Source organism: Marmota monax, unplaced genomic scaffold (genome assembly GCF_021218885.2).
Source record: "Marmota monax isolate L192 unplaced genomic scaffold, Marmota_monax_Labrador192_F-V1.1 WCK01_AAM20220418_F8-fsc00008, whole genome shotgun sequence".
In the NCBI taxonomy this organism is placed as follows: domain Eukaryota; kingdom Metazoa; phylum Chordata; class Mammalia; order Rodentia; family Sciuridae; genus Marmota; species Marmota monax.
In genome coordinates, this window is record NW_026694432.1 from 15,248,070 (window position 1) to 15,263,329 (window position 15,260).

The window sequence follows — 15,260 nt, forward strand, 5'->3', positions numbered from 1 at the left end:
TGAGGAAGCTAAGGCTCAGAGAGGGTCTGGAACCTCCCCAAGTCTGCATAGCCAATGAGCATGGGAGAGCCAGGTCCCACCAGGAGTGTCCAACCTGTGAGCTTCCTTTGAGTCCAAATCAAGAATTGGAAAGAGGCTTGGTCATTGGCCTCAGCCCAAGTATATAAATTGGGATATGAGAATGTGGAGGTGCTCTCCTCCTCCAAGCCTGCAAACTGGCCTCTCTGATCCTTGGTTCTATGATCCAATTGTCTTCAAAGTTTCTTCTCTCATTAGAAACTTCACTCTTCTCCTACAAGATTTTTCCCTCTGGGCTCAAACCCCTATATCTTGACTTTCAGCTTCCTTAAGTGGTCACGATTAAAACTCTAAACAAAAAGGGCTGGGGGGCATAAAGAATTTGTGGGGAGATTGCATTTATCCTGGGACTGCTCACCTGACTCCTTTCCCCACTGGGTACAGGAAAGACCAGGCAGGTGGCTGCAAATAATCATTGAGCATTTACAATGTGCCAGGTGCTCTGCTGGTTTGTGCTAGGACCGGGTGGGATCAGGATGGGTTAATCCCTTCCAAGTCAGCCATTCAGAGGCAGATACCTAGAGAAGAACATCACAGCATTACCGGAGCTCACAGGGATGTCTCTAGACAGCAGAGCAGTGGCTCAAAGGAGAAAACCAACACTTCTTCTGGGCAGATGGGAAGGTGAATGTCATGAAGAAACACTGAGTATCAAACAAATGCACCAAGCCCTGGGTTAGGTCCCTGCAGAACAAAAATAAGAGATGGTTCCTGCCTTCAGAGTGTAGGGGAGAGAGAGACGTGGAAACAGTTATTTTAGTGCAGCCTGATATGCTCAAGAAATACAGAGGAAGGGAGCTAGACTTAGCCAAGTAAGGCCCTGCAGAAGGAGATGCCTGAGCTAGGTGTGGAATGAGAAGCAGGAAATGTGGGAAGGCATGGTTGGTGTCACTCTCTGCGTCAACATGGGCCCCTCAGATGGAAGGCTCTAGTGGCACTAGAGGCCTGGGTCTCCTAGAAAAATGAACTCTATCCAGGTGGTGGAGGGAGGGCCAGCGGGATCCCCGGATACCCCACCCCTAAAGAACTGAAGCGTGCACCTGATGGGAAAGGCACAGCGTAAGCCAAGACCCCGAAGGATGGAGGGCAGGACAGAGATCTCTGAGACCTTCCTCCCCCCACACAGGAAAGGCTTCACTCACCCCGGGGAATGAAATAGCCTGGGTTGTTCAGTAATTCACATTATTCCCTTTATCCTCTCTTCTCTGGTCCCTCCAATTTTGGTTCTTTATCAACTCTTTTGAGTCCTTAAATGTTCCCTAAAACTATTGGCTGGTTCTTTCTTTTAAAGATGCACTTCCTCCCTAAGTCTGCTTGTCATTCAATTGCCTCATTCTCAGAAAAAACCTGTCTCTTCTTGGTTTTCTCTGTCTGGGGAACTGGCTGTTCTCTCCAGGTGGCATTTCCCATGCACTGTCCTCTCATGAGGGACATTTGGAGTCTGGAATTCCTGGAAGCCAAGACCCTGTCATTGTGTTTTGTTGATACTCTATAAAGAGGGTGCAGAACATGGAGAATGAGCTGCTATTGCAGACAGGAATGGTGAGGGGTGCTGTAGAGTCACATCTCCTCTATGACTCATGTTTAATTTTTATTTAATTGAAATGGAAGTTGGAACAATACACTTTCAAAAGTAATAAATTACATAGGATAAAAAATTAATTTTTCCTTTGTTGTAAGCACGGATTAAAACCAAGCTGCTCAGCGTGAGGGAGAGCGTGAGAAGGGACTTTTCCCTCCTCCTGCTTTTCCTCTCTCCAGCCTCGTTTTCCTCCCTGGTGCCCTTCCCCCCATCATGCTTTTTCGTTCTCTCTCCCCTCCGCTCTCTGCCCCCTTCTCCTTCCAGCCACCACTATCTTCCCAGGAATAGGCCTCAAGTCCCTAAGCTGTGACCACCCCCACTAAATAGTGAGGTGCATTGTTGAGAAAGAGACCTGAACAGCCAAGGTGAAGTCCTTCGGCTCAGCTGGGAGATTGTTTTAATCCTTGTCCTTGGGGTCTTTTGTCTCTTTTGCTGAGGTTTTGGACACAGGCCTGAAGAGGCTTCACATCCAAGAGTCACACTCACATCTTCAAAGAACAAGTAGGACAGGAGCTGCCTGGGAAGGGTGGGAGGGGCCTTCTGGAGGGAGAGCAGCTCTGTAAGTTTGATGGGGGTTTGGGTGGTACAGGGGCAGGTATGTTTACCACCATGACAATCACACTTGACTATGTACACGTGTAGTTCATGCATTTCGTTATATATAAATTGTCCTCAAAAGAAACAAAATTTATTATTAGTGTCACTTCTGAATATAGCATGAGGGCTCATCAGAAGAGGGCTACAAAATAAGATGGGGCTGGTGGTTGGTGGCTTTGGCTAACCAGTCCTTCTCTGTTCCTTTTCCATGGACACCTGGCTCCCTGAAGGCACTAGACACCCTGGGAGCCTGTATCTCTCCAGGGAGCCACCAGGAGGGCAGAGGCTGCTCAGCTAGTGTCCCCGCCCCCTGTCCTGCCTCCCTGGGTGCAGAAGCATAGTTTAAAGCAAACAGAGCACTCAGCACACAGTCACCCCTTTGCCTCCTAGTTCCTGGAGAAGGGCACTCCGTGTTCTGTCCACCAATACACAGGAATTTATTCTGTGCATCTGAAGTGCCTCTACCTGCAGATGGGCTTCTGTGGGGCACAGGAGAAGCACAAAGCCCCCTGGCAGGACCCCTGCCCTTCTGGGTGCTGTGCATCAGCCAGAAAGGGACTCAGCAGGCTAAGGATGAGTTGGAGGCCTGGGGGATGGGGATGAGAAAAGGAGGGGTCAGAGCAGGCTGTAGGGCATCTGGCTGGGGCTGGGCCTCCTCTTGGCAGAAAGGGCTCTATGTGAATCCCAGCTCTGTGGCTCCAGGGCACAGGCCGGGCCTCTCCTGGCCAGGGTTCTCCTCTGAGAAATGGGGGCTAAGGCCTGCCTCGAGGGGATTCAGGAGGCATGTGACTTCCCAGCCTGGCCTCACTCATGGCACGTGCTCAGTGAGTGTTGCTCCTAAGGGGACTATGGTGCAGGAGCAGGAGGACGAGGACAGGTGCCCCCGCCAAGCCCCGGGTACAATGCAGGGCATATGGTGAGGACTAAATGAGCAGAGGTTGAAGTTGAAAAGCCAAGAGGGAGAGCAAGGGAGAATTTGAGAGCCTGTGCAGATGATTTAGAGAAAGGACCTACCTGGCCAGGATTGCAAAGGTGCCAAAGGCCTAGGATGAGAAGCCTGGGCTTGGTTTGATAGGCCCCAGGGACCCACTTCAGGCCTCTCAGCAAGGAAGGCCCATGATTCAAGGCGAGATCTAAAGCAATGTCAGTTGCCTATGAGGGCAGGTGGACTGGGTCAGCAGCAGTTTGGGGCAGAGGATGAGCCGGGGGCTGTTATGAGGTCAGGCAGTGAGTGAGGGCCAGCACTGCCCAGGGAAGGCCAAATGTGAAGAGCCACCAGTACTTCTCCCAAGAAGAAGCCAGACCGACCTCAAAAACAACAGGAGAAATAAAGCAGAGGAGAGTCTTGTCTGCTAGCAAACTTCTCCCAGGACATTCTAAGATCTGGTTATTGGACCATCAGGGATAGCCAGGCATCTGGCCCCCTCCAGCATCTCAGCCCAAAGGAACTGTGTTAGGGCAAGGAGGAGGGAGAGCAGTTGGGAGGTTGGGAGCAGGCAGCAGGGGAAACATGGGAGAGGTTCCCCTAGAGAGGCTTGGGGGTCTACAACCAGGACCCAGAGCTCCCTGGCCCACAGTGGGCAGGCAGGGCAGCCTGAGTCTCCAGGATGATAGCCTCCTGCACCTGGGACATTTGGCCTGTGCACTATGAGGTGTAAAGGGTGGGAGGCACTGGCCTAAAGCCAAAGAAAGCACAGGTGGGCCCCTGCCTTACCCTCCCTGCTGCCAGGAAAGCCCTGAATCCATTGTCCCTTTGACCTGCTGGCTTGTCCTTTCTCCTCTCTGTCTGCCTCTGTCTTGCCCAGCGGTGGGCTTGAGCAGCTGTCCAGAACCCGCGGTGCCCAGTAATGGAGTGAAGACCGGCGAGCGCTACTTGGTGAACGATGTGGTCTCTTTCCAGTGTGAGCCGGGCTATGCCCTCCAGGTATCTCCCCTCGACACCCCAAGGCAGGACAGGTGTCCCCTGAGTTGCGATTGGCCAGCTTTGCCTCAGCAGAGGTGCTTGTCATCAAAGAGCAGGGAGCCGCCCTGATTCCCATGAGGACCTGTTCCCATGAGGACATTATCCTGTCCCAGAGCTGTTCATGCAGAAGACAGATTTTGCTAACTTTAACAATTCAACGCAAGCCAGCCTAGAACATGTTCCTGCAAAGCTGGGTTTGATTGGACCTTAACAAAATTTAATTTTCCTTTTAAGGCCATGAGGGAATTTAGTAATTAAAGGAATCTCGCAAGGAAACCTTTAGTAATGAGAATTCTTCGGTAATGGTTGTTAATAATTGGCCTTCCCCCAAAATCACTCTCCCTCTGCTTTACCTGAAATCCCACAGTGGACCTTTGTGTCTTCGTATATCTTGTTCCTTAACACGAGGCCCCTGTTCTGGGTTGTACATACAATTGTGCCCCTGGGGACAGTCAGCACATCCCTGTTTCTAATTCCTCCAGGGCCACGCCCACATCTCCTGTATGCCTGGGACGGTGAGGAGATGGAACTACCCGCCTCCGCTCTGTATTGGTAAGAGAGCCCGGATTTTTCCATCCATTCAATTCCATCCTTTAGTGGTATTGTTGAGTTCAAGTTCAAGTCAGAAAAAAAAAATAATTTATGTTCTGGATTTGTTCCAAGTGCAGTTTTGGACTAATGATTTTGTAACCTTTCTCATTCAAAGCTGTCATGACTTTTGGAAACCTCTGGCCCGCAAATGAAAAATCCCAGGAGGTTTGCCCCTTAGAAAAAGCCTGGCACAGAGTGGGGACAGGATGCATAGCAATCCCCTCCCTTCCCTTTCTCATTTTTCTGCAGTCTTGGAAGAGTCGATTGGGCTATGAAATGAGGAGAGGGAGAAATGGGTGATAGTGTAAGACAAGGTCAGACTTCTCTTGGAGTGGACCCCTGTCATTTTTCCTGCATGCCTTGTTTATAAGGGCACTGATCTGTGATCTTGATCTCAAGGTCAAGAGCCATCACTTGGGTGTGTGGACTCCTACTTACCCTAGAGTGTGCTTTACTTCCTGAATTTACAGACTCAGTTTTGTCCAGGTGTGCAGCTGTTGGGGGAGATTCCTTTGGATTCTCAAAGGGGCTTATGACTCTGGAAAGGTTTGAAGTAGCTGCTCTAAAAGCTGCCAGACATTGGTATGATGCTGCCGTCTCCTTGATGTTGTCCTAACACCCTGTCTCATGTCCCTGTCACAGCGCAGTGCGGAGGAGCAGTGGAAGAGTTGGAGGGGGTGATCCTGAGCCCCGGCTTCCCAGGCAACTACCCTAGCAACATGGATTGCTCCTGGAAGATAGTGCTGCCCGTGGGCTTTGGTGAGTCTCCACAGCCTCCTAGGGAAGGCGGTACCTCCAGCCCAGGCCCCTGGGTTAAAACAGTGGTCTGCAGCCATCTCGGTACAACCTCGGCCACATCTGATCAGTGCTATGCTTCTCTGGTCTCCCTTGGTGACCTCTTGCATCCCTGAGGATGCATTAAGAATGACAGAGATGGGGGCTGGGGATGTGGCTCAAGCAGTAGCGCGCTCGCCTGGCATGCGTACGGCCTGGTTCCATCCTCAGCACCACATACAAAGAAAGATGTTGTGTCCACCAAAAACTAAAAAATAAATATTAAAAATTATCTCTCTCTCTCCCTCTCTCTCTCTCTCACTCTCTCTTTAAAAAGAAAAAAAAAAGAATGACAGAGATGAAAGTTCAAGGGGGAAGGAATCTTAGAGGTTTCTATCATTATCATTTGAGTAGTGAACTAAAATCCAGAGATGTGGAATGAGAAGTTACCCAAGGACAGTTTAAAAAAAAGAAGAAGAAATCTATTCTACCAAGACTGGGCCTCAAGTTGTGCTTTTAATTCTCCTATCTGATTTATCATCCTAATTAAATTGAGCCAAGGTCAATATGAAATCAAGTTTGCATTCTTCCTAGGCACATTCTAGCTGGCCTAGAGATTGGGAGGGCAGTAGGGGGAGGGGACATGGACTGTATGCCAGGCATGGCAGGTTGTTGGGTGTGGAGGACATTAATCTGGGTAAGAAATTTAACTGCTGGCGATTCATGCATCATGAAGAGGAATATAATTTGACCTCAAATATCCCCTGTTGAAGGGATAAAGGCTGTGCACTGACAGGAAATTGATGGGCTGTACACAGGGGTCATCTCACCCAAATCATCAATTGTTCTGCTCTTAGGAAAGAATGTCCCAAGGGAATTATTCTGGACAGGCTGGAACCTCCCAGTCTAGGAGCCTCAGAAATGAAGATTGCTCACTTTGTCTTTTATTCGGCCAGGAGTGTGTCTTCTGATTAGACAACTAGGTCTCGCTGGGCTTCTTTAAAGCCAGCTGGAAGGGAAGGGAAGGGAGAGGTTGATGACTTTCCTAAGTCCAGAGTCTTCTATGTAGCACCATCTTCTGAAGGAAACTGGGTGCAAAGTGATGACACCTTGGCAGCCCTGGGACACCCCAGTTTTTTTAGGGGTTGAGCAAAGGGAATCTGGGAGCCCCCATAGCTCTACATTCAGGCTTGGAGCAGAGGAACATAGGCTGATAGAGGGCAGGGAGAGGGCCACATGCAGAGGCAAACGAGGTTAAACGGGTGCCTGTTCCCCGTGAGGCCTATGTTCATCCACACAGACGCTCTGTCTCTAAATCCTGGGTACTTACCTGTAGGGAGCAAAGCTGCTTCGGGCTGGGTCACACAGACCAAGGTCCCCCCTCCCCTGCAGGTGGATAAAGAGCCTCTGCATTTATACACTGCTACCACTAGATGGCGAGCACAGCCCAGCTCTTTCCAACAGCTCCTTAAAGAGCCCTTTATGGGCACCAAGGACAGTGCTCTCCAACATGGAAAGGTGCCCAGGGGGTGGAATGGCAGACACAGGCTCCACTGACAATGGGTAGAGATGCTCATCACAAAACTGTAACTTGTAAACAGTCTACAGTTTCATTAGAAGGAGGGTGAGTTGTGTGTTTGGGTAATCATAAGATAGACTTGCTTAATATGTAGTTAAAATGAATGCATTGTATTTTTGTATATTAACATGGATTGACCTTGGAAAGCACAGTATTGAGTAATAAATAGGTTTTTAAAACTGTATGTACAACATAATATCATTTATGTAAATGTTTAAAATACAGTAAACCCACACATATATTTAAGCATCTACAGCTAAACTGGAAGGATATCTTCCAAATTCACGCTGGTGACTTCTTCTGTGGAAGAAAGGAGGGGGGAATGGGACAGGGCAGGAAGTGAAGGGTCCTCAACATTATATGTCAAATCTTTATTTTATTCTTCACATAATCAGTTGCAAAAGCAATTCAATTACATAGATATGTTCATTCTAAGAAAATTAGAAAGTACAGATGAGCAAATTTGAAAAATCAGACTCAGTCTGTAATCCTATCATGCAGAGATAATCGGTAACAGCTTTAGTCCCCACCATTAAAATATAATGCTCTTGAAGACTCTCTGATCTTGTTCATCCTTTAGAATGCCAAACACAGTCCAACTGCAGGGCAGATGTTCCGAAAATATTGTGGGCAAATGAATGAATATTCTTCTAGGTTTTTTCACCCAAGAAAATTAGAATTGGATTCTATATGCTAGTTTGAAATCTGATTTTCACAATTGACAATATATTGTGGGTATTTTCCTGTGCTCAGTAAAGAGAGTTCTTCAGTAACACTTTTTTAAAAAAATGTTTTTTTTAGTTGTGATAGACCTTTCTTTCTTTCTTTCTTTCTTTCTTTATTTATATGTGGTGCTGAGAAACGAACCCAGTGCCTCACACATGCCAGTCAAGTACGCTACAGCTGAGCCAGAGCCTCAGTCCAGTAACATTTTTTTCAAAGTAATCCAATTTTGAAAAATCTTAACAGTAAACAGATATTCATGTTCCTACCTCCCATTCTCCAAAGCACATATAAATATGTAAACTAGGGATTTAATTGGATTCATTTCACCTGTCAGGTTGCTAAGAGATCTTGATTAACCCACTAAGATCCCCAAAAGTGTGAACTTCATTTGGCTTCTTAATGGAACAGACGGGACAATGTAGACTTCTAAGCCTTGTGTTTCTGAGTCATGTGAAAGGTTCTAGAAAATACTAGAAATAGAAAATACCAGTTTTAAAGGTCATGCCTTTTGAGTAATTATGGGGTTGTTATTTTTAAGTAAAGCATTTATTTTAGTGAGGCAATCTTTATATTGATATTAGACTTGTCACTCACTTAAATCAAGGGATAATCTTGAACTTTGCATTCAGGGAAGTCAGATGGACTCAGGGTGGAACTCTGAAAAGTTCGATGCCTTCACTTTGGAATGAATAACAGGTTTTTTTTTTTTTTGGGGGGGGGGGAGGTCCAACCTAAAGGCAAGAGAAGGAACTGAACCAGCAACTCAAAAAGCACATCCTGGCTGCCATGACTGGTGGGAAGTCAGTGGTGGGGACTCCCCTGGTGGGGGCTCAGCTGGGGATGCTTTCCTGGGGGCACACTTGAAGCAGGACTGCGTGGCTGTGGCTTTATCTGCCTCTATTGTGCTCCCAGGAGCTCACATCCAGTTCCTGAACTTCTCCACGGAGCCCAACCATGACTTCATAGAAATCCGGAACGGCCCCTACGAGACCAGCCGCATGATGGGCAGGTTCAGCGGCAGCGAGCTCCCCAGCGCCCTGCTCTCCACCTCCCATGAGACCACCGTGTATTTCCACAGCGACCACTCCCAGAACCGGCCTGGATTCAAGCTGGAGTATCAGGGTAAGGTCAGGAGTGCCCTGTGAGCTCCTGTGTCCACCTTCATCTCCTGCCCCAAGCCACCCATCTTCCCAGACGTCCATATGGGGGAGAGAGAACCCCAGGAGGGGTGGGGTGGGGTGGGGCAGAAAGCCTGTGCAGAGGCTCTCCTCTAGAGGCACATCCCCTGTCCCTTAGGATCTCCCCTTTGACAGCTTAAGTACTGCCACTTTCCCAGAGTGGCAGGCCCCACATGCCCTCTGAGGTTCCACAAATGTCTAGACCCAACAGCTTTCCCTGGGCAAATTCCTTTTTGAATCCCTGACCATCCAGACAGCCACTTCCCCTCAGGCCTGAGAAGCTAAACTATAACCTCAAGGTCCTTCCCTGTAAATCAGGCCCCATAACTGCCAACAAAGCTCTTCCTATGTCAGGTTGGAGGATTCTAATAACAACCCAAGTAGCACCCCCTGGCACAATGAGATGGGTTTTCCTTTGTGAAGCCCAACCATGCTCATGGGGCTCAACTTCCTAAGGCAAAACCCTACAGCAGGCCTCACTGCTGCTGGTACACTTTTCCTGGAAAGGCCCCTTCCCAATCCAATTCAGTTTTCCCCTATGTGATGGGCCATCTGTCACTTATGGCTGTGGGGATTGTGCCCAACTTGTGCAGCTGTTGGGCACAATCCCCATAGCCATAAGTGACAGATGGCCCATCACATAGTAGGCCCAACTTCTTGCTTGAATGCTTTCCTACTAAGACTGACTGAATCATTTATTCTAAACTCTTCCCAGATTCTTCCACTGATTTTTTTCATATTTTTAGTATTTTTCCCAATGCCAGTACATGCTTTTTTTAAAAAATGAAAGCATTATAGAGGTTTTTGTGAGCACATTGTGTTAGTCAGCACAAGCTGCTGTAACAAAATATCACAGACTGGGGGCACTTACAAATAGAAATTTATTTCTCACAGTTCTGGAGGGTGGAGAGGCCAAGATCAAAGTGCTGGAAAATTCTATGTTTGATGAGGGCCTGCTTTCTGGGTGGTAGGCAGTGCCTTCTAGCTGTGACCACTTGGCAGAGGGAGGAAAGGATATCTCGTAGGCCTCCTTTATCAGGGCACTGATCCTATTCATGAGGGAAGACTTTCAAAGACCCCACCTCCAAATACCTTCACACTGGGAATTAAGTTTTATTGTGAATTTGGAGGTGACACAAATATTCATACTATACCACACATCATAGAGAGTCAGAATTCCCTTCAAATCCCATCCATTACTACCCTATGTGGAGATACCAGCTTTTAACAGTATAATTCATGTTTCCCTATTCTCCTTTTGTAGCTCTCTTACTACATCTTTAGTAAGATAGAATCTATTTTAGCAAAATAGATTTATACTATAAATGCTGTTTTGTGAATATCTTTTTTTCAAGTTAATTTTTAATCACACAAACAATCCACTAACATAGTCACCTGGTTAGAAAAAGAAGAGAGAGAAAGAGGAACATTCTGGCTGAAAGCTAACAGTCTGTCTACAGCCTCTAAACCCAGGTTTATTCTCCAGAAATAACCACTGTTCTTTTGATGTGAACTTCTCTGACATTTTTCTGAACGGGCCTATGTTACATGTGACCAGGAAGAATAAGGAATGTTCCACAAAGTTTTCAGCCATGTTTTCTTATAAAGAGCACCATGCTGTTGGTATTTTTCTGAGACATAGCTTTTCCCTTGTCAGAGGAGTACTGAACAAGGACTGGGCTTCTCATCCAGGGTTGGCCTTAAAGGGTATCCGACCAGGTGGCTGCAACTGGGTTAGTTATACAGGGAATGCTCCTCAGTGTGCACGTCTGGCTGGGGCAGGAACCCTCAGAGAGTGTGACTAGGCTTGTCACCTGTGTCAGGGCCCTTGGCGGGAGGGCCTCAGTTAAGAGCTGGGCCTCGGCAAACAGTGCTGATAGTAATGAGGCTGCTGCCCTCAGGGAAGCAATGTGTGGGCTTGTCATAGAGTGTGCCCATCAAGTGGAGAGGGCAACCTCTTCAGTGGGTCGGGATGCATTAGGTGGCCATGGTGTCTCACAGTGGTCTGTCACGGGAGAGACCTGGTCCCAAGTACCAGGTCAGTGCACCTTACTGGGATAGACACAGCACCTCCCACCAATGCCTCCCCTGTGACTTATTTTGCTAGGGTGGCCATCACAGAGGACACCAAACCCAGTGGCCTGAGCCACAGCAACTTGTTGTCTGGCAACCCTGGCTCAGGGAGTCCAAGATCATGGTGTTGGCAGGGCTGGTCCCTTCCTGGGCTCTGAGGCAGGACCTGGTCCAGGTGTCTCCCTAACTCTGGGTGGTTTGCAGCATCTTCATTTTTGGAGTTGCTTGGCTCTCTGGTCTCTGGCTTCACCTGCTCATTGTGTTCTCCAGATGTGTCTATCCCCAAGCCCCTCTCCTTTCTTGATTGACACCTAATAATCATACACATTTAGGAGGTGTGATATGGTGTTTCCATACATGTATGCATTGTGTCTGATCAAATCAGGGCTGTTAGCATATCCATCACCTTAAACAGTTATCATTTTTTCTGCAGTTGGGGAAGACTTGGAGCAAAAGGAGCCCTTCTGCCTTTAGTGGAAATGTAAATTAGAGCCATTATGGAAAATAGTACAGAGGTTGCTGAAATTTCTGCTTTTTATAAATACATCAGCCGTATCAAGGTTCACCCTAAAGACTAATGTAGATAAGATAGGTGAAGGTCCTTTCTCCCAGTAAATTACATTCTGAGGTGTTAAGGGTTAAGATTTCGTATCTGAATATGAAGGAGACACAATCTAACCCTGGAGCTCTCTCCCTGAGGCCTGTCCTCTCTGATAAATAGAACTGTGGAAACACCACCATCGTTACAGGACAGCTGCTCTGCTCTTCACCCCCGATGCCCACAGTCCACCTACTGAGTCCATTGTGATAGGACAGTCACTCTTGCTTGGCCCGGTATGTAAGCCCACTTGTCTTTGTAAAGGTTGTCCTTAGATGGCAACCTCAGACTCTCCACTGACTCCTCCCACCCCCAGAAGAGACCTAACCACCCCCCAGGGTCCTAGCCCCTGACTCAGATGATCCCCCAACCCCAGACTTCCCCTTTTTTTGGAGAGAGTCCTGCAGAACCTGCTACAAGGAGCCCAACTGTCCCTCAGGCTTCAGGAGAACAGGCCAACACTCTGGGCCAGCATTTCCCTCTGTGACATGCCTGCTGCTTCCACTGAGCATCACACATCCGAGGCACCAGCCCTCCTCTGAGGATCTTCCCTGTGGGGAGGACAGCGGGAGGGAGGGCCGGAGTTTGCATTTGGAGACTCAACACTGCACCAGGAGAGGCCAGTGATGTCCAACGGGGAGCCTCCACCTGGGACAAGACCCAGATTTCACCTTCAGGATTTGCCCAGATGTTCCCCTGAGTTACAAGTCCACTGCTTCCTCCACACCTGCCCACGTATCATGACACCTGTGGAGCCTCACGTGGCCTCAGGTCACCTGCTGCCCTGAGAATGGAGCTCAGCTTCTATTAAGGCTTTTTGTTTGAGAGACCCCACCTCTCAGACTAGGTTGTCTCTGGTGCCAGAAGCCCAGGTACTTCCACTGAGGCCTTCAGTCTGTGACAGGCCCAGATAATTCTCCCGGCCTGATAAGCTGGCATTCTCGTGTACCCCTCCCTCATCCCTGTGGAGTCGTGCCTTGTAAACAAGCTCTGGACATTGCCCCCTCCCCAGGCTTTCCTTTCATGGGAAGACCCAGCTTTTTGGAAGAGCCATCTGTCCCCACTGAGGCTAGTTCTGTCAAACAGGCCCAGCTCCCTGTGGTACTTTGGCTGTCCTTGGAAGAAGTCCAACTCCTCCCTCTTCCTCCAAATGCCTTAGTTGGACACTCAGAGTTTCCAGGATGGGGCTTCCTTTTCCATCCCTCATGAGCTACTCTTACTAGGCTCCATCGGACCTAACTCACTCCTTTCACACTCCCAGGAGGATCATGCTCATCTAGAACTTTTCATAATGATTAAGACGTATATCACGGTTCCAAAATGTTAGGCATCCTCGCTATTAATGTTCTAAATGGTGGCCCTTTGTTTGAAATCACGTGTGTTCTCACTGAAGTGACTCCTTTGGGACAACCCAGCTCCTGTCCCTGAGAGTCCTGCCTTGGGTAATGCAGTGAGTTCTCCTCAGAGGGTTTAGTTCTGTCCCCTAGATCCCACCTCTGCCTTGGAAGCTCCTTCCAGGGACCAGGCTCTGAGATTTTTGTCTCAGCAGTTTGAAAGGAATCCAGAGAGTCTCACAGAAATTTTTCTCCTTTTGAAAAGCTCCTTCCACCCGAACACTCCCAGAGCAACACTGGCCCCTCTCATCAAGGCTGCGGCAGCTTCTCACACTCAGCCACCCTCTTCAGGCTCCTCAGAGTCCTTGGGTCCACCGAGCTCCCACCCAGGCTTTCTGAAATGGCCCACCCCATCGCACCCAGTGGGCTGGGCACCAGGCTCCCTGCCTCCACCAAGACTTTTGTGGCCAAATCACCCAACCCCCTACCACCACCACCCCCAGTGACAGGGCCTCTTCTCCAGCCCACCCACTCCCACTAAGGACTGCTTCGTTTATAACACACCCAGTTATCTCCGTGATTTCTCAGGAAACCTGCCCAGCTCTCCCAACTGAGACTTCTCTCTACAATCTCTAGTGGAAGCACAGACCTCCGCCATGATGGCAGAATGGGTGCACGGGAAACCTCAGCTGAGAGGCCATCGTTATTAACATTGTCATTACATGCGATAAACGCATCCACTTCAGGAGCATTCTTTCTGGCTCATCTACTCCCCCTGAGAGCTTCCGCTGGGGGATCAAGCCTTCTCCTCCTTAAAATGATTTCCTTTGCAGAATGGGCCCAATTATTACCACAGAGGATAGTCTTCGTCCTGTGGACCCAATTAGTGGGAGGCTTTGCTCTGCGGTGCCCACTGGGCATCTCCCTCAGCCCCTCCCCATTTTGGATGGGCCTCAGCCTTGCCCATTAAGGCATCTTCTTTTGAGTTGGGCCCACACATTCTCATGGGGGCCGCTTTTCTGCTCTTTGGAGGGACTCGCTTGCATGACAGTCACACATTCCTACCAACCCAGCTCGTCCCTCTGCAAAGTTGCTCTCCTTGCTGCAGGTTGGCTGACTTCCACCAGATTCCTTCTGTCCTTCCTTCTTTGTCGGTTATAATCCTGCAGAGTCGACAGGTCCACTCCTGCCCTCACTGCTGCTTCCTATGTTTGTGATCTCGAACCTTGTTGCATGAGATTCACAACACGAAAGCACCTAGGCCGATGCCTGGCCCCAGATGGGTGCTCAGTGAATAGCAGCTCCACCTAGCAGTGTGTCCCTTGAGCCTCCTTTTCCCATGGGGACACTAACAATAGATAATACTTTTTCTTAATATATATATATTTTTTTAGTTGGAGGTAGACACAATACCTTTATTTTATTTTTATGTGGTGCTGGGGATCGAACCCAGTGCTAGGTGAGCTAGCTAGGTATGCTAGGTGAGCGCTCTACCCCTGAGCTACAGCCCCAGCCCTAGATAACATTTTTTGAGCTCTTACCATGTGCCAGCGCTGTGCAAAGGCTATGCATCTGAGATTCTACTCGGTCCTCACAATAACCATTTTATAAATAGGAAAACTGAGAGAGATGAAAACTGCAGACCCCAAGCCAACATCTAGCAGGTGCCGAAGGTTCATTGGAGTCCAAGTCTCAGTGCTTCACCCTGCGCTAACCCCCTGTTGCTCCTATATTGTGATTGGAAAGAAAATACCCAGAGAGAATGAGACGACCTCTTCTGATGTTTTCCAGCCTATGAACTTCAAGAGTGCCCAGATCCAGAGCCCTTTGCCAATGGCATTGTGAGGGGAGCTGGCTACAATGTTGGACAATCAGTGACCTTCGAGTGCCTTCCAGGATATCAGCTGACTGGCCACCCTGTCCTCACATGTCAACATGGCACCAACCGGAACTGGGACCACCCCCTGCCCAGGTGTGAAGGTACGTTCCTCCCTTGTCCCTGCTGGTCCTTCCTGGGGTGACCATAGAGACGGACCCAGAGCAGCCTCACATTCCTCCTGCCTTCCATGGGTCACCGATACTCGGTGGTCCTGGCAAACTTTATTCACCCTGTTTTCATGTGGGTGTGACCCAGTCTAGCCAGGGGGAGATGTGGACCATAGCCAGGGGAAAGACATGCCCAGCCCT

General features: G+C 48.8%; 1 protein-coding gene across 5 annotated transcripts in view; it reads left to right on the top strand.

The window, feature by feature from the left end:
* Csmd2 (CUB and Sushi multiple domains 2) overlaps positions 1–15,260 on the top strand; it is a 548,321-nt gene that overhangs the window by 451,562 nt on the left and 81,499 nt on the right. For all 5 annotated transcript variants that reach the window (XM_046468882.1, XM_046468883.1, XM_046468884.1 and 2 more), the window contains 5 exons: positions 4,063–4,181; positions 4,703–4,772; positions 5,454–5,570; positions 8,803–9,012; positions 14,865–15,053. In XM_046468882.1, coding sequence (XP_046324838.1) covers positions 4,063–4,181; positions 4,703–4,772; positions 5,454–5,570; positions 8,803–9,012; positions 14,865–15,053 — 705 coding nt within the window. The remainder of the gene's footprint in view (positions 1–4,062; positions 4,182–4,702; positions 4,773–5,453; positions 5,571–8,802; positions 9,013–14,864; positions 15,054–15,260) is intronic.